The sequence below is a fragment of the Fusarium falciforme genome, chromosome 8 (assembly GCF_026873545.1).
Source record: "Fusarium falciforme chromosome 8, complete sequence".
NCBI classification, from domain to species: domain Eukaryota; kingdom Fungi; phylum Ascomycota; class Sordariomycetes; order Hypocreales; family Nectriaceae; genus Fusarium; species Fusarium falciforme.
In genome coordinates this window covers 2144406-2162752 of record NC_070551.1, presented here as the reverse complement: position 1 = coordinate 2162752, position 18347 = coordinate 2144406, and the positions used below count along the sequence as shown (strand labels likewise).

Sequence of the window (18347 nt, the reverse complement as noted above, 5' to 3'; positions counted from 1 at the left end):
GGGGAGAGGAAAGGCTTGTTGACCAAGGGCCGAAACGTTGACGGGGTTTAACGAGATCGGTAGAAGGCCGCTCAGATCGCCTGCAACGATTGTACCCTGGCTGTAGATATTGTTATTTTTGTTTTGGTTTTGGTGTACGAGGACAAAGTGCGCTTTGCATAGCAGGAGAGGGAGAGATTCTTGGGTTGAGATTCCCAATCGTGTAGTTGTACTGGTGCGTTTTGCTGGAAGGGGGACGGGTTTTTGGGGTTGAGTCTTGGGAGGATAGGTTACGGTATAAAACATGGTGAATTGCCCCTTGCCTCTGCTTCACGTCTTGCCTTGGACTACGGCTCTTTCAGCTGATACCTTGGCACCGTTGAATACCTGTCGCTTGTCTCTATTTCCATCAATTCCAGAATAGCGCTGCGACGGCGCATGGCATACAAGAGATTGACTCCAAAAACGCCCAGCCTCAATATCACACACCGTGGCCTGCCTGACTGCCCTCAAGCAGACGACCTGGTTTTTCTAATACTACAAGAGACCCGAATGGCTTCCCCCAAGGATGATTTGAAAGATGAATAGACAAAAAACAAAGAATCGAGGTCAGGTGACAGGATTATCACCTCCCGCCACGGTCCCTTTGGCCTCCTCGTCCTCTGCGGTTTCCACCAACAAGCTTGTCGCTATAGAGCTGGTCGGACCGTGAAGAATTGCCGTTGGTGTTGGATGTGTCCATCAGGTCGGGGAAGCCCATAGATCCATCTACAATGCTGTCGTTGTTGTTGGGCTTGGGCTGACGGGTGCTGCGAGGGCCACTAGGGGCGTTGCTGGGGGCGTTGCTTGAGGGGGTCGCTTGGGTGCCACCGATCTTGGGGTAGACCTTGATGATTCTGCCGTCGGCCTAGGGGGAGGACGTTAGAGAAAAGCTCGTGATAAATTGGACATGAGGAATCCTACGGTTTTGTCGTTGAAGGTCTCAATGACACGTTCGCCGCCTTCGCGCGATGTAAACGCCATTTCCACAATCATGATGGGTTTCGACTTGACGATCCGGCAGCTCACCATTTCGCCACCCACAGGAGTCATGGCACTCTCGATGTCGGCAGCCGTAGTGCCAGGCGCAAAGTTCTGTGCCATGACTGTAAAAGGCCCCGCGAGGCCTCGGATGGTCATACCCATGGGGCTGCTGCTGGCGGCGCCAGCTGCACCCTTGGGCTTGATGATGTTGACCTGCTGCGGCGCATCGGCCGATGTGTCCATCCGATCGAGGGCAGCGGACAGGCGCGCGGCGCGGCGACCGGGCCTCTTACCGGCGGCGCCGGGGGCCGTGATGCGGGAGCTCAGTGAGCCGCGATCGTCACCGTTGATGGAGTGGTGTAGGTCATGTGTCCATTCGCCGTTGACGTTGCCCGGAGGGGCGGGGTTTGGCCGGATGCCGATAGACGAGTTGCGCTGCTATAATACGGAGATGAGGTTTAACACGGATCCTTGCGATAGGGCAATGGGAGGACGTTGACGAGGCCGGTGTGTGAGTGTGTGTGTACCTTCTTGACGCCGACGCGGCTTGCTAGAGATGGGCCGGGGGCGGCCTTGAGCTTCGAGGGTGCGCTCTGGCGGCGGTTCTTGGAGAAGATGCGGTCGGCGAGGGCTTCGTTCCTCTTTCGCTCGCGCCCTGTGAGGGGGAAGCCAAGATTAGATACGATGTTCGAGGTCTGCGGGAGAGCCTTATTGTCGCTTACCCTCTTGGATAATCTTTTCGAAGTCTGTGGCGACCTTGGCCATGATTGTAGATTTGGCCCGACTGGAGGAGTGAGATGACAGATGAATGATAGTCCCGAAAGGTCAGGCGAAAAGAAAGAAAGGATGCTCTGAAGGCTGATTGTAGATTGTTGCTTGGTGTCTCGAGGAACCTGAAGAAAAGAAACGCTGGTTGGGATTGCGACCGCGAAGCGCGTCTCTAATTGGAGAGTCTGTGTGCTTGGGAATGATGCAGGGGGGAGGGGTGTGACTTTAGGAGACCTGCGAGCGGACCCGCGCGGCTGAGAGACAACAAGCGCGTGTGGCGCGGTACGTACCTTTTGGGGGGTTTAAGTGATAAGATAAGATAGTGGAATTTTTAGACCCCGGATTTCATGTCAAGCAAGCCTCTGTTTGTACTTGGCACTTGCCTGCCACATTCAACCACCAGATTCTAAGATCTTGCTCTGGCCGAGAAGATGCTATCCTACGGTGCGTGTTTGCGCAGGACGCTACATGCCGTCCCGCGGCGGAGACCGGCTCTCGAATCGACAACCCTCCTTCAAGCCCGTCCCCTCCGACAGACGATCCGGGCATTCAGCGCTGAAGCCACGACCACAACCTCGCGGATGCCGAGCGGAACGAATGTACTCAAAGCTGAAATTGATCCTGCCGTCAAGGAGCAAGAGGAGGAGAATGGCGTCTCGGAAAAGAAAGCTAGGGAACGACTGGAGCGCAACGTCCTGAAGGAGCTCCACTACCTGCAAGATCCGTACAAGATTGCGGAAAGGGTCCAGGCGGCGCTCGAGAAAGACAAATACGACGAGGCTCTGTTTATGACGCAGAAGGCTAGCAAGGACTATGCAGTCGTGGTGTCCTGGAACCACTTGATCGGTTACATGTTGAAGAAGCAGCAGCTGCGCAAGGCGATAAAGCTATATAACGAGGTAAGTGGCACACATGTAAAGCATTGTCGCCCTAGTACTTTTCTGACTCAGACTCCAGATGAAAAAGCGTGCCCAGGAACCCAACGCTCGAACTTACACCGTCATATTCCGCGGACTTGCCGAATCAGAGCACCCAAAGCTTGCCGTGGCCGAGGCCGTGAGGATATACAACAGGCTTATCACAGATCCTCGCATCACGCCAAACTCGTTTCACCTCAACGCCGTGATCAATGTCTGCAACCGGGCAGGGGACTTGGACTCCATGTTCTCTGTCCTCAACACCATCGACGATGCTCACCGGCCGCCGACAGCTTACACCTACACAACCGTCATTAATGCCCTTCGATACAATGCGGGGACTGGCGTGAAGGACTTGACGGCTACCCAAAAGAAGGCAGATATTGTGGTTGCGATCCGACGCGGCAAGGCCGTGTGGGAGGAAGTGATGGACAGGTGGCGAAAAGGGCTCTTGAAAATAGACGAGCCGCTGGTATGCGCAATGATGCGCTTGCTCATGCTGGGTAGCACGCGTGAGGAGAAAATGGAGGTATTTGATCTCCTGGAAGAGACCATGGGGATCCCCAACTTGACCAGAAAGGATGATGGCTCAGCCTCGAGCACGACTGGCAAGAACTCGAGAAACGGCAAGGAAGTTGTTTCAAAGGGCTCACACGCTACCCCCGGCCGCAATACGTTGGCTGGCGTGCTCACAGTTCTGGGAATGGCGCGCCTGAACACGGTTGGTATCAAGTACTGGAACCGCCTGGTACGAGATCACCAAATCGTGCCAGATCGGGACTGCTGGACGCGCCTGTTTGTCATGCTCAAGGCGGCAAAGGCCAGTGCCCACTGTACCGAAGTCCTCGCCATAATCCCTGACGACTGCATCGACGCCCAGTTCTTCCGCATGGCCATGGAAACGTGCATCGCCGACAACATCAACCTCAACGCCATCAAGAACTCGACCCGCGCCCTCGACGCCATGATGAAGCGTCTCCCGGTACCTGATCCCCACACCTTGCGCCTTTACCTCCGGGTCTCCCAAGCCTCCCACTATCACCTGCGTAACCGCTCCAGCGAGGGCGACGTCGAGGGCGCCAAGCGTGACTACGGCATGCAGATCGCCCAGGCCCTCGACCGCCTCTGGAAGCCGTACCGCCAGCTCCACGACCATTACTTCAAGGAGGTCAAGGCCGAAACGAAGAAGGATCAGGGCATTCTATACAACCAGCAGCGTGAGGTCATTGCCCTCGCCCGCTTCATGTACGGCTCCTACAACAAGATCATCCAGCAAGAGATGCTTCCCGAGGCGGACCTCAAGGAGATCCGCCCCATCGGCGGCCGCATCAACCGCGAGATCCATGCCTTCTTCCAGGACCGCGAGCTGCACGAGCCCAAACTACGCAAGCTGGGCCGCAAGTCGGCAGAGGATGACATGACGGGTTACCAAAGCCCCTACGAGATCGGCGTCCACTGGGACACGACGGTGGCGGGAAAGCCACTGGAGGTCGAGAGGGAACCTGGGCCGAGGCGGGACCGCGAGCAGGGCTACAGGCAGAGACGTGACGAGGGGCGTCGTTCTTACAGATCAAAAGATCAAGACTTCCGGGGAGAGCCTCCGAACAACGATGCTCGCGGTCGACGTGCTCCTATCGAGTGGTGATGGACGTCTATATGAATGAATGCCGGTGGAAAATGTGCTGGAGGGCACTGGGACAAACTGATTGTTGTATAACATCAAGCCATGTATATTAAATGTCGACATGAAGGATAAAGCTAGAGAAAAATGGTCAGGGCAGGCAACAGGAGGCGTTTAAGAGAAGGACATGGATTTTTGTCGTGTACGATCTGGGGCTGTATGTTTAACGCCACTTTCAACTTGGGTGTCTCGACACCACGCACTGAACTGACATAGTGTGACTAAATGTGTTCTAAGTTTAGAAATACTCACCGATAACCTGGTTCCTAGAGCTATCTTTGGTATATGCCTTTTGGTCATCCTAGTACTAATGCATGGTCATACCATTGGATGCTATGGCCTGGACCCGAGGTCTCGATTTGCCTGAATCTGTAGTGCGATCGAGTAACAGACAACTCGGGCGAGCTCAGCGTTGGGCCATTGGGGATTGAGCAGACATAACCAAATTGAGAGCAGAAATGAATTTAAGAAGAGCTTTCCGGGGGTTGGAAGCGAAAATGTGCTCTCTCTTCTTGCTCGACTTGAGCCGGAAGAGAGGAGACTGGCCTGAATCGATTCCCTCTCTGTAAGCATTAAGTGCAAGGATGCCTAGGTTGGGAGGAACTAGGCTGTCTTGTGAACATGTTTTGGTGTGCAAATGCATTGGTTGTGGGGAGAATGCTCCTGTTTTGAGAACGAAATGTCTGATTGTGCAAAGCACCATACCCTTCCACCACAGTAGTTTGGAGTTGCCCAAGAGACACGGTCGGCTGGCCCTAACACTGGACAAGTCGCGTAAAGTGGGAGGGTCGCGTCACAGCCAATGACGCTAACTCTTTTTGTAATGACTTCCATCATGGCTGTTTATGCACATGTCGCTTGTGCAATGCAAAGTACCTTTTGTAGAGGGGTACTTGAGCGCACCGCCACACCTATCGTCAAGCTCCTATTGGCTGCACGCTGTGTAAAGCACTTTAAGGGAAGCCCCACCATCGACACGGGCAACGCGACAGTGAGAACGCGACTTGACGCGTTGGCCTGGCCACTTTTCTAATGATGGTTGCCATGCCAGGGGATCGATGACCTCCACCCTCCACATCTCATTGCACTGTCAACCATCTCGAAATATTGTCGATATTGACGCTGCTCTTTGGATACGATCTCGAATATCCAACAATTCAGAAAACCCGAGCCTCGTTCTCATTCAATTGCTTTTCTGATATGCCATCGGCCTGAGGCTCGCAGTCGCCATGTCTCACAGGGCCAAGCTCGCAGAGCTCAAGGCCCTTCGCCAGTCCGGCAAGAAGGCCTTTGACAACTACAAGGTTAACGAGGTCGACAACCTCTACGACGAAGTCGACGAAGCCGGATACAAGAAGATCGTCCGTGACCGACTAAACGAGGATGACTTTGTCGTCGACGACAACGGCGAGGGTTACGCAGATGACGGTCGAGAAGAGTGGGATCGGGTACAAGCTTACGACTCGGAGAGTGAAGAAGAGGCAGTAGTCCGTGGGCGGCCTAGCAAAGCTGGTTAGTCCTTCAGCAGAAGCTGCTGCATAGTGCCATCATCCATGTGCTTACAAGACGTGCAGCCAAGAAGAACCGCCAACAGGAGCAAGCAAAGCGAGACGCCAATGACAAGGACATTAGCGAATACTTTACCAAGGGCGCTGGCAGGACACAGCCCAAGCCCAAGGTACATATCCCCTCCGACCACAGACATGTCATCAGCTTCTAATCTGTACCCAGGTTGTCAGAACCAAGGCCGACGACGATTTCCTGACGGATCTACTGGGCGAGGTTGATAACAACATCCCGGCCCCCGCTGTGCGTATCTCGGCGATCGAGAGATCAGGCGGACGCCGCAAGGCAAGGGCGCTATCGCCTGCCCCCGAGCCCATCCCCAAGAAGAAGAAGACCCTCGACACTCGGTTACCATCTCCCCTACCCCCAGCTGCTGATGACGACGACGGCTTCATGCCCCCCGCCGCCGACGATATCTCAGACCTCGAAGTTGCCGACATTCCCATGAGTGAAGGACCAGCGCCATCCTCACCCGCCGCTAAAGTCGCTCAGAGAAAGGCTCAGGTTAAGCAGGAGCCCAAGGACGATGAAGACGAGGACATGATGGAAGTTGCCCACGCGGGCACTATCGCTGCAACCAGCGTCAACTTGACGAGTTCGAGGCCGATAAAGAAGATCATCAAGGCGGAATCATACCCAACCCCCGCCAGCTCCTCTCCCGTCAAAGCCAATGGCGCCGCTGTCGATTCCACGTCCTGGAACGCTCTCACAGAAAGGCTCAACGTGGTATCGAGCTCACCAAGTGAGACCAAGGGCATCGGCAAAATCGACCACAAGGACGCCGTCGAGGAAGACGGGAGTCTCAACTTCTTCTGGACAGACTACATGGAAATCAACGGCAGTCTATGCCTCTTTGGCAAGGTCCTCAACAAGAAGACAAGGTCATACGTCAGCTGCTTTGTCAAAGTCGACAATATCCTGAGAAAACTATACTTCCTCCCTCGGCAGCATCGAGTGCAGGGTGGAGAGGAGACGGGCGAGGAGATTGAGATGTCTAATGTGTATGACGAAGTCGACGAAATCATGACCAAGATGAAGGTGGGAATGTACAAGATCAAGGCCTGCACCAGGAAGTATGCCTTTGAGCTTCCCGGTGTTCCTAAGGAGGCCCAGTACATGAAGCTCTTGTACCCATACAACAGTAAGTCCCATGCCATCATCATCTTAGGGCCACTGGTTAACACTTGACCCTTAGAACCGCCGGTCGAGCCAACACCCGGTGAGACTTACTCCCATGTCTTTGGCAGCAACACTGCCCTCTTTGAGCAGTTTGTTCTCTGGAAGAATATTATGGGCCCTTGCTGGCTCAAGATCGAGGATGGCGACTTTGGCAGCATCAAGAACGGTTCTCACTGCAAGCTTGAAGTGTTGGCTGAGCATCCCAACATGATTTCCGTCCTCAGCGACTCCGACAATCTTGACGTTCCACCATTGACTCTCATGAGCGTGTCTCTAAGAACTGCCTTCAACTCAAAGGACAACAAGCAGGAGATCCTGGCCATCAGTGCAAGGATATATGAGAAGGTGTCACTGAGTGATACTACGCCAGCAGAGAAGCTCCCATGCCGAACATTCACTGTTATCCGTCCCCATGGTCAAGGATTTCCCCTGGGCTTCGACCAGCTTGCAAGGAAGAGGAATAGGGGTTTGATTGTCTTGAAGAAGCAAGAAGCAGATATTCTCAGCTTCTTCTTGGCTCAGATCGATGTTGCTGACCCCGACGTTATCCTCGGACACCAGTTGGAAGGAGTTGACTACAGTGTGCTTCTCAACCGCCTGCATGAGAAGAAGATTCACCAATGGTCCAGGCTTGGCCGTTTCCGCAGGACTCAATGGCCCCCGTCTATTGGAAAGACTGGCGGCAACGTCTTTGCGGAACGTCAGATCCTCGCTGGTCGTCTTCTCTGTGACCTTGCCAACGACGCTGGCAAGTCTGTCATGTTCAAGTGTCAGTCGTGGAGCTTGACCGAGATGTGCAGTCTGTACCTCGCCGGGGATAACCGACGCCGCGAGTTCGACAATGAGACTGCTCTCAGCACCTGGGCTAAGGAGAAGCAGGGCCTCATGGACTACATCACGCACATGGAGGCAGACACACATTATATTGCTGCTCTCGCCATCAGCGTCCAGATGCTACCCCTGACCAAGGTTCTCACCAACCTGGCAGGTAACTCCTGGGCCCGAACGCTCACCGGAACCCGAGCTGAGCGCAACGAGTACATTCTGCTCCACGAGTTCCATCGTAACAAGTACATCTGCCCAGACAAGCAGACCTTCCGGGGCCGGCAACGCGCCGAGGAAGAGCAGCAGGAAGAGGCGGGTGATGCGAAGAAGAAGGACAAGTACAAGGGCGGTCTCGTCTTTGAGCCCGAGAAAGGTCTATACGACAAGTTTGTACTTGTCATGGACTTTAACTCTCTGTACCCGTCCATCATTCAAGAGTTCAACATCTGCTTTACGACCGTGGACAGGACAGCTTCGGTAAGTCGGCTTTGGTTCTTTTTCCGGATTATTTTTCTAACCCCCTATGCAGATTGAAGATGAGGACGCAGTTCCCGATGTGCCTACCAACCAGGAGCAGGGTATCCTTCCCAGGCTCATTGCCACTCTTGTCAGCAGACGTCGACAAGTAAAGAGTCTCATGAAGGATAAGAAGGCCACGCCTGAAGAGCTGGCTACCTGGGACATCAAGCAACTGGCGTTGAAGCTGACTGCCAACTCCATGTACGGATGTTTGGGTTACACCAAGTCTCGGTTCTATGCCCGACCGCTGGCTATTTTGACAACCTTCAAGGGTCGTGAGATTCTTCGGAGCACCAAGGAGCTTGCGGAGAGCAAGTCCCTGCAGGTCATCTATGGTGACACTGATTCCGTCATGATCAACGCCAACGTGGACAACGTTGCCGACGCCTTCAGGGTGGGCAACGACTTCAAGAAAGCTGTCAACGACCAGTACAAGCTGCTGGAGATTGACATCGACAACGTCTTCCGCCGCATCCTCCTCCAGGCCAAGAAGAAGTATGCTGCCATCAACCTCGTGGAGAAGGACGGCAAGTTTATCGAGAAGATGGAAGTCAAGGGTCTTGACATGAAGCGTCGAGAATACTGTGCCCTGTCCAAGGAGATCTCCAAGCATCTACTAGACGAGATTTTGTCTGGAGATGACACAGAAGTCTCTATCGCCCGCATCCACGAGTACCTACGTGACATTGCTGGGAAGATGCGTGAGCAGACGATCCCTGTACCCAAGTACATCATCTATACACAGCTGGGTAAAGCCCCCAAGGAGTATCCCAACGCCGACTCCATGCCCCAGGTCCAAGTCGCTCTTCGGGAGTTGGCCAAGGGCAAGACGGTCCGCAAGGGCGATGTCATCTCGTACATCATCACGGGCGACAGCAAGAGCTCCGAGCCCGCCCCCAAGCGAGCATATGCTCCCGGGGACTTGAAGGCGGACCCTACGCTGCTCCCCGATGTTGAATGGTACATCGGCAAGCAGATCTTCCCTCCCGTCGAACGTCTCTGCGCCAACATTGACGGTACCTCGACCTCACAGCTGGCCGAGCAGCTCGGACTGGATATCAAGCGGTACAGCTCGTTCCAGACTCAGCAGAACAGTTCGAGCAACGACCTTGAGATCCACCCCCTGGATTCTCAGATCCCCGACGAGGTTCGCTTTGGCGACTGTGCCCGTCTCTCCTTGCGGTGCCGCAAGTGCAAGACTAGCTCCACGTTCGAAGGCCTTGCCGTTTCCCCTGACCGCGTTACTGCGTCTGGCGTCGTCTGCGGTTCCTGCGGTGCCACCATCTCGACCTTGTCCATCGTGGCTCAGCTGGAGCACGCCATCCGTACTCAGACAACCCGCTATTACGAAGGATGGCTTGTCTGCGACGACTCTCAGTGTGGCAATCGTACCCGTCAGATGAGCGTCTACGGCACCCGCTGCCTCGGGCCCAAGGGTCTCGCAAGGGACTGCCTGGGCCGCATGCGTTACGAGTACACCGAGAAGGCCATCTACACCCAGCTGCTCTACTTTGCCAGCGTGTGGGATGTGGACAAGGCCAAGGCCAAGGCTCAAGCGGCTGACATGTCGAGGCAGGATCGCGAGAACATCCTCGCCCAGGCTGAGCACAACCGCGTGCGCTTCGGCACTGTCAAGGGTGTCGTGGACAAGTACCTCGAAAAGTGCGGCCGGCAATGGGTAGCTATGGACACGCTGTTCTCCAAGCTGGGCTTCAAGCCGCTGGCGTAAGGGCTTTTCTGGTATGTGTGTTTATATGACGACGGCATGGGAAAGAAAGGCTGCGTGGATCGGCAATCGGCATCAGGAGTCGGAGGAGTCTTGGGCTTATGCATGGGCTTTCGGTACATGTATAGGATGGGTGCGTGGGATTGAGGGATTTCATCTACTACACCATGGATTGTAATGAAGGATCGAGGCAAGGCTGTATTGTATGTATAGCAAGCGCGGATGGCGTTTAGGAGTTGAAATGGATGACCTTGCCAAAAGAACAGGCAGCCTCATCGAGATGACATGAATGATTAAGTTGGCGTGGCTGTTGAAATCAAACTATATAGATCAATACTCCCCAAGAGCACGTCTCGCAAGTATCAAGTTATTTCCCCATGAGTGAGTATCGTGTCGCCGCGTCACCATGCAAGACTTCACAAATATCAGTCGAGGCCGGGTTGAACAAATATGTAGATTTTCCACCACTACTGGCTCATGCTTCCCTCGAAATTAGATGATATACAGCAAAAGCATCATAAAAGACCCTTCATCAAAAGCTCGACCAGGTCAACCGCCTCTATACAAAGACACCAAGGGGAAAAGACTGGCTGACCAGTAATGACCAGACCAGTCTTCTCCTTCTCCCCTTGGCACAATGCATCTGCCCACGAGGCACGGTGACATGAGCCCTATAGTCATCATCAATCATGGTCTTCTTTTGTTATCCCTTCCTTGTCTGCCTGCCTGTCTTGGGCCCTTGAACTTGATGGTTCGGTTCCGTCGAGGTAGTAGCAACAGCAGCTTCTCGAGGCCAGCAGAGGGCGAGTGAAGGCATGGCCAGAAGCTGTCGTCGCGTTCAAGGTGACAAGAGGCTGAACACAGTCCATCTCAACGTCGATGGAGTCTCTTTGAACCCTTATCCCTTCCCTTCCCTTCCCTTCCCTTCCCTTCCCTTCCATCCCTTCTCCCTCGTCGCTCCGGAAAAAAAAAACAAAGATTTTTCAACCTCGAATCCCTTAACACCTCGTCCACCGCCCACCTCCCTCCCCCCGCCCTATCGCGTGTGTATGATGTGATGGACGTGACGTAGTGAACGTGACGTTTCTCCACCATCAACACTTCCCCCGTCCATCCTCTTCCGTACCCCCCCAAAAGAAAACCAGAGACATGCTGGCAAATATCGACATGAAACTGCCCCAAGCCATTAAGCTAGAGATCCTCTGCAATATTAAAGGAACTGAAACACACACGCACACACACGCTGGGGGGGGCATGTTCTGTTCAGGAAAAGGGGGGCCAGCCGGAAGAGGGTTGGATGGATGAACGGAGGACGGTGAAGTGAAGACAATCATGATGAAAGAAAATCCCAGTCCGAAAAAGCGTTTCGAAACGTTTGCTATTGCCCCTCGCGGTCGTGAGGGGCTGGTCCGTCTGTCTATTGATTGATTGGGAAAGGTATCATATCATGGGTTCAGAAAAAAAATGCGTGTCGTGCGCAACTTTTGGGCCACGTCTGCCGGAAAAGAAAAGCCTGTAAATGCAAGAAACACAGCCCCGCCGCCTAGTCTATTCTGCTCTGCCGAAATGCAAGACACCGAAGGAAGGAGGAATAAGAAGAACAGGTGAGCCTTTTACTCGCTCTCCTTCTTGTCGCTGTCGGCAGGGACAGCCTTGGACATGGCGGGCGAGGCAGACGTAGACGGGGGCGAGGCTGGGTGGTCATTATCCATGTTCGCAAGAAGGCTGTCACATGTTAGCCAAGTCATATATGTTCCTCAAGAATCAAACTCACCTGAAGGTATTAGAGTGTGATGTGTTCTCCCGAGTGGGAGGAGTGCCAGTACGCGACGAGGCACCCGAGTCCTCGCCAGGTCGGCCGAGGTAGCCACCAGGGCCCATACGTCGGCCGCTGTTGCTGCGAGACGACAGCATCGAGGCGGGACCAAGAGAGATGGGGCCGCTCGAGGTTCGGTTGGCTGAGCCCTTCAGACGGCGCAGGTCGTCCATACCGACCTGGTTGCTGGTCTGGCCACCGTATCCAGATGAGAAGTTGCGAGCATCGCCTCGTCCAGCTGGGGGACGACCGCCGCCTCGCTGATTGCTGCGGGCAGCCTCCTGTGCCTTGGCAGCTTGAGCGGCCTCGGCCTCGGCTCGCACCTCGTCCAGAGTCTTGGGACCCTTGTTGGTCTCCTTGGAAACCCAGTTGGCCTTTCGGAGATCGAGAACATCCATGAGCATGAACTTGAGTCGGCTGGGAAGCTCGGGCATGTCCATCATGGTCTGGATGCGCTGGAAGTAGGCGTCCATCATCGGGCGGCCCTTCTCAGTAGAGTCGAGGTTGCCACCAATGGTGCGGAGCAGCTTGCTAAGCGACTCAATCTCAGCCTCGTCAGGCACCCCGTTATAGTCGACGAGCTTGTGCACACACTCGTGCATGATTCGCTCAGTAAGCATGCCCAGCTTGTAGAGCTCACCAATGAACTGAACAAGACCAAGACCGCGTCGCTTGGCAGCAGCGGCGGCATAGTACTCGTCAGACATGAGAGCAGCCTCACCGGCCTTCTTGCCGTCCTGGTCCTCGGCCTCCTTAGGCTCGGGGAGGTTGACACTCCAGCCGCGCTCGAATTCCTCCTGACATCTGTTGAGGAGGTACTTGCGGAAGAGGTTACCGCCGCTGACAATGTTGCCGTTCTTGTCCTTGATACGCTCATCGCGCACCTCAGGGCTCATGGTCTCAAGCATACGCTTGCAGAACTTGGCATACATGGAAGCCCAGTGAGCCTCGTCAGTCGCCTTCTCAAAGGTGAGTTGAATGACCTGGCGGAGGGTTCGGCCGTCAGACTCGTCCTTAGACTGAGATGCAATGAGCAGGATCTGGTCGGCAATCTTGTCGAACTTCTCAGGAGTCATCTTATTGAGAGCAGCCTTGACCTTGCGCTGCACCATCTCGGGCTCGAGGTAGCCACTGGCGGCGTTGGCACCAGCCGGTCCACCGGCAGCGACCTTGCCACCCACGCTCGTCGGCTTCCAACCGTTAGCAGTGACAGCAATGGGCTTCAGCTCTTGGCCGGCTGTCAAAGGCATGGTCTTAGCAGCCTGAGCCTCCTTAGCATCGACACCGCGAGGGCGGCCACTACCACCGCGACGGGAGCCAGTGCGGGGAGAGCCGGGCAGGTGAGCCTGTGACGAAGTTCGCTGGATGGGACCACCAGTAGGGAATCCACTGTTGGAGCGGCCAAAGGAACCAATAGAGCCAGGACGACCCGAGTTGGACATGGCAAATCGCTGGTCCGAGCTGGTGCCCGCAGGGAGTGTTCGGCCTGGAGGAGCATTGAAGTTGCCCATGCCAGGGAATCCTCCGCCAACACTGACGTTGCCGCCACGATGAGAGCCGCCGCGCGCACCGCCAGGAGTGTTGGTCCTTGATCGGTCGCCGTCGCCAATCAGAGACTTGACCTGCTGGCCAAACTCGAGAGAAGGCTGCTCAGTAAACACCTTCTGGAACTGGAGCAAAAAGTTGGCGTCGTACTTGAACGACTTGCCCTTCCTGGCCACAGCTGCGTTAGTAGCTGGGTTGGGGGACATGATGCCAGTTGGGTAAGTGGCCAGCTCATCGACTCTCAGGAAACGGGCCGACTTGAGAGACTGCAGAGCAGCGCTGGGCTGCGCGGGCTCAACAGGCTTGGTGTTGAGGGGGGTCAAGTTCAGAGCGGCGGGCTTGGCTCCACGCTTCTCGTGCTTCTGGGTCGTGGATTCAGCCGCAGAAGCAGGCTTGTCACCGATCTTCATGCTGGCGAGCTTGTCGGTAACTGACTCAACCTTGGCGGCCTCGGGCTCCTTGCCGCTTCGCGCCTGGGCCAGAAGATCAGCAACAGACATGGCAGGCTTGCCAGATGACTCGGCCTGCTGGCGTCGCTTCTCCTTCTCTTCTTCGAGACGTTCCATTTCTCGCTCCTGCTCACGAAGCTTTCGGTCTTCATCGGCCGCATTCTTAACACGGTCCTTCTCCTCCTTAGCCTTAGCAGCAGCCTTCTCAGCCTCGGCCTTCTTGCGATGCTCCTCCTCAGCCTTCTCCCGGCGAGCGTCTTCCTCCTCCATCTCACGGATCATGCGCTCAATCTCGTCCTCGTCAGGCTCATCCTTCTTGACGGGCTCGGCGGGCTTCTTGGCCTCTTCCTTTGGTTCCTCAACCTTGGGCACAGCCTCGGGAGCCTTCTCCTCGGGGGCAGGCTTGCTCTCAGGCTCGGCCTTGACAGCAGGCGTAGGCTCGGCCTTAGTCTCGGCGGGCTTCTCAGCGGGCTTCTCGGCCGGCTTCTCAGCAGGCTTCTCAACTGCTTTCTCCTCAACAGGCTTGGGCTTCTCCTCCTTGGGGGGAGCCTGGGTAGCCTGCTTGATCTTCTCCTTCAGCTCATCCTGGATCTCCTTGGCAGTCTTGGGAGTAGCATGGCTGTCAGTGCGGCCGTGAGAGGGGGTAGAAGACTTGGGGGGAGGTGTGGGGGCGGAAGCAGCAACAGGAGGAGTCTTGGACTGCTGGATGCTGGGGGCGGGGGATGAGGGTGTCTTGAAGGCTGAGGTGTCGATCACCTCGCCGGCAGCGTTCTTGATCTGAATGGCGGCGCTCTTCTTAGGCACCTTGACAAAGCTGCTTGCCGTGGGTTGCAGCGAAGACTTCTGGGGCTGAGGAGTAGATGACACGATGACAGGCTGGTTTTGCTGGTTCGCGCTGGAGGGTCTCTCAGGCTGAGAGGGTGATCGGGACATGCTGTGGCTCTGTTGGTGGTAGGGCGGAACGAAGGTCTGGTTATAACCTGGAGAGTTAGCCTGGGGAGGGGCCATGTAGGGCATGTTGTTGTAGCCGTAGGGCATCGACAGAGGTCGTCCGTAAGCGTCCACCTGCTGGGGCTGCGGGGGGTAACCGAAGTTCTGGTTTTTCAAAGTCAGCATGTATTCAAAGAAGCCACCTTCTGGCGACAAGTCGATAGGGCGCTGTTGATCAAGCACAGGAATATGTGCCGGGGGGCTCCCTGCCGAGCTGCAAGACGAGACACGCCAGGCCTTCACGCCGCCCCCACGCCAAGGCTGATCTGTACGTTTACTGAAACGCCGACGCTGGTTGAAGTCGTTGCCATGCATGTCTCGAGTCGAGTCTTGTGGGCGGCCGACCTGAACAGACTTTTCCAGGTCGGTGCGCCGCGACTTGTTCTTTTTTGCATTTTTGGAGGGGTGCTTATCAACTTGGGGAAAGGGGAACTGTACTTGTTGATGCTGAGGCGCCATGGGAGGCGGGTAGTGGTATTGAGGAGGTGTCTGCATGGCCATGTTGGGCTGCATGCTAGCAGGAGCCATGTTGGGTGTGTTCGGCATCGAGGGCACGAGAGCCGGGCTTCGGGCGGGTTGAGGCGAGTTCGGATACATGGTTCGGGGTTGGGGTTGGAAGGCAGGAGGCATGCCTCGACCTTGGCCAGGACCGTTGCGGAATTGGTTGTTGGGGGGGTATCCCATCTGCTGGTTATAATTGTTGCCATGAGGGTTATAGCCCCGGCCACGTCCACCCTGAGGCTGAAAGTTACCTCGGCCGGCACCTTCGCCTTGCGCAGAGTGTCCCGACTCGCGTCGGAAGTGAGCACCGGGCTGTGAGTTTGGATTCGTAGGGACAGAGCCCTGTCTCATGTGGCGCTGCAAGGTTCGAAATGTCAGTACTTATCTACGTCCAAGGTTCATTGATGAAAAGAGGGCCAAAAAGTGGAACACTAACCTCGCCATCGCTACCGAGACTACCAAATGTCATTTGGCCGCTAGCCTGCTGGAGACCGGAAGGAGGTCGGCCACCGCTGGCAGAGGGCTGAGGAATCGGGGAGGGAGAATGAGCAGGCGAGGGGACTCGCGCGTTGTTGCCGGGGATAGGAATGGGAGCAGCACTGCCGGTCTGAGGAGTGCTGTGGGCCATGGCGGGAGAGTCGAAGCCGAACTGGATGCCTGACTTGGCACCGCCGACGGGGCCACCGTTGGCAACGAAGCTGTTGGGGGCGTTGGCAGCCATGGTGACGGAGCTCTTGCGAGAGTGATCAGAACCGTTGAGGTTGGCGCTGCCGCGAGCGACGGCAGGGACAGCGGGGGTGACGGCGGGCTTGCCGTTCACAGGAGACGACGAGGCGCCTTTCGCATTCTGCGCGGAGGACGACGATGAACCGACCACCGCAGGAGGGTGGGATCCGGTTGCGACTATAGGAGCCTGGGCTGTCTTCTTGGGCGCACCTGCAGCGGACGCATAAGAAGGGGCCGTGGTCGCAGGGGTGTTTGTCGCCGGAATGGGGTTCTGCTGGTTGGCAGACGACGTCATATGGGAGTTCGTGGTCGTTCGCGATGGGAGAGTTTGTGGTGTTTTTTTTTTTGTGGGCGTCGAGGGAGAAAGCGGAACAAGACGACGCCGGGGGCCGGAATTTGTCGAAGACTCGAAGGTGCAGCGGGGCAACTCTTGTTTCGACAAGGACGACGACGATGTGGTCGTTTTTTGAAGATCGCGATCAGAGGCGGATTCTGCGCGAAGAGAAACGACGGGAAGGGTCGAAGGGGCTGCTCGCGAGGAGAGTCGACGGGAGGCAGGCCGGATCGATCACAGGCGAACAAGGAGTGAAGGTCGTACCAACGAAGAGGGCGCTCGTAGACGTCTGAGACAGGCTACGACCGGCGCGGCGGCGACTAGAAAAGAATAGGAGGGGTGAAGGAGTCTCTGTGGTGATAATGACACAGGACGAGATCCAATGCTGATGCAAATGGAACAGGGTCGGGTGAGGATATTTCCACCGGACCAGGCTGATTGTTGGTGGTGAGGATTTTAGAATCAGCAAAAAATTTTGGGCAGCAGGATATGATATGTAGAGGAAGGGGCGAGGGGGGGAGGGGGAGGGCTAACTCCGAGAGAAAAGTTTGGGCTCTGGACACTGTGTGTTGCCGCCCGCTGGACCGGGCGACTCGGTGGATGATTTAGGGCCTGCTGCGCCTGGCTAGGGGCGCTCAGTCACTGTCGCGACGGCTTGCCACAGAGAGTTTTAGGCTGGATCAGACAGTGTGATTTAGTGCCAAGAAGGTACCGAGCACTGTGCGTGGGGACCGCTCCCACGCAAAATGTCTGGGGCGGGCGGGAGGTCCAGCCAGAAAACTGAGGTTAATCAGGGTACATGGCTCGAGGTACCACCAGGAAAACGTCCACCCATCCATTCAATCGAATCCCCCCAGTTTGCCAGCAGAGATAATAGGCCTGCGGTACCTAACCAAAAGAAAGACGCCGCATAATTAATGGGCTCTCCGTCGATTCGCCCACAAAAAGCACTGGCATAGACGCGCGCAGATCCCCACGGGCAGGGCACGCTAACATAGATAAATTACTCTCTGGCCTAAAAGCTGGATAGCCTAAGACATGGGAAATTTCCCAAAATACGTACGTACGCACCCCAAGGCAAGGCATGGGCAGCGAGAGAGGCCAGAGGCCGGTGGTACCTGATATCAGGGCAGAACGTGGTACCTGGCCTGGCCCGGCACGTAGGGCGACTCTGCTAAGGTTCAACTTGAACCTTAACATTCACATGCAGGGTCAGAGCAAAACGTCTTGAAGGTTGTTGGATACCTCGAGTGTAATTTCATTCAACACCAGCCCAGGTAAATCAAACAAGACAAGTCTGTTCAAACCATTGATGCAGCAGTTCGTTAACATTGGGTTTGGCAACTTCCCTTTCAAGTCATGCCATGACTTTTATTTATGGTTTCCCTTACCCAGCAACCAGGCAAGGCCAGACATCCGGGACAGATCCCGATGGGCCGGCCGGTAGCCACTATCTCCGAGAAGATGCCGCTCTCAGATCATGAACGAGGGCAGGACAATGGGTGATGGAAGCGGTCGTCTCCGGAGAACTGGTCGGCGAGGCTGAGAAATCACGTCAAAGCTTAGTATGACGAATCATCGTGCCCCGGGCATCTACAACCCATCACAGCATGCTGCCGGGGCGATAACTGAACATGCCACAGAACGGATATCCCAGAATCACCCACCTGCGCGCAGGCCCAAGCATCAGGTCAGCCCGCAAGTTCGAGGCGGCAATGAATCGTTCTGCAAAGGAGTCAGTGAGTGATGCTGACGAGGAGCACAAGCCTGGGCCAGTCGCTGGCGTTTGCTCTCGAACCAAGC

General features: G+C 55.7%; 3 protein-coding genes and 1 pseudogene across 4 annotated transcripts, besides 1 other annotated feature; 2 read left to right on the top strand and 2 right to left on the bottom strand.

Moving 5' to 3' along the window:
• Positions 1-604: 604 nt before the first annotated feature.
• On the bottom strand, positions 605-1767 carry NCS54_01049400 (Hypothetical protein; the record flags this gene model as incomplete). The annotated part of the gene is made up of 4 exons (XM_053155799.1): positions 605-886; positions 943-1440; positions 1530-1657; positions 1725-1767. 4 exons carry the CDS (start codon positions 1765-1767, stop codon positions 605-607), a joined length of 951 nt encoding a protein of 316 aa, XP_053011774.1.
• Positions 1768-2183: 416 nt separating this feature from the next.
• On the top strand, positions 2184-4332 carry NCS54_01049300 (annotated as a pseudogene). The gene is made up of 2 exons: positions 2184-2669; positions 2728-4332.
• Positions 2184-4332: a sequence feature.
• Positions 4333-5597: 1265 nt separating this feature from the next.
• NCS54_01049200 (DNA polymerase) lies at positions 5598-10186 on the top strand (the record flags this gene model as incomplete). The annotated part of the gene is made up of 5 exons (XM_053155798.1): positions 5598-5880; positions 5943-6046; positions 6100-7075; positions 7130-8415; positions 8468-10186. 5 exons carry the CDS (start codon positions 5598-5600, stop codon positions 10184-10186), a joined length of 4368 nt encoding a protein of 1455 aa, XP_053011773.1.
• A 1610-nt stretch (positions 10187-11796) lies between these two features.
• Positions 11797-16505, bottom strand: NCS54_01049100 (MIF4G domain-containing protein; the record flags this gene model as incomplete). Its single annotated transcript, XM_053155797.1, has 3 exons — positions 11797-11908; positions 11958-15841; positions 15921-16505. 3 exons carry the CDS (start codon positions 16503-16505, stop codon positions 11797-11799), a joined length of 4581 nt encoding a protein of 1526 aa, XP_053011772.1.
• Between the last annotated feature and the right edge of the window lie 1842 nt (positions 16506-18347).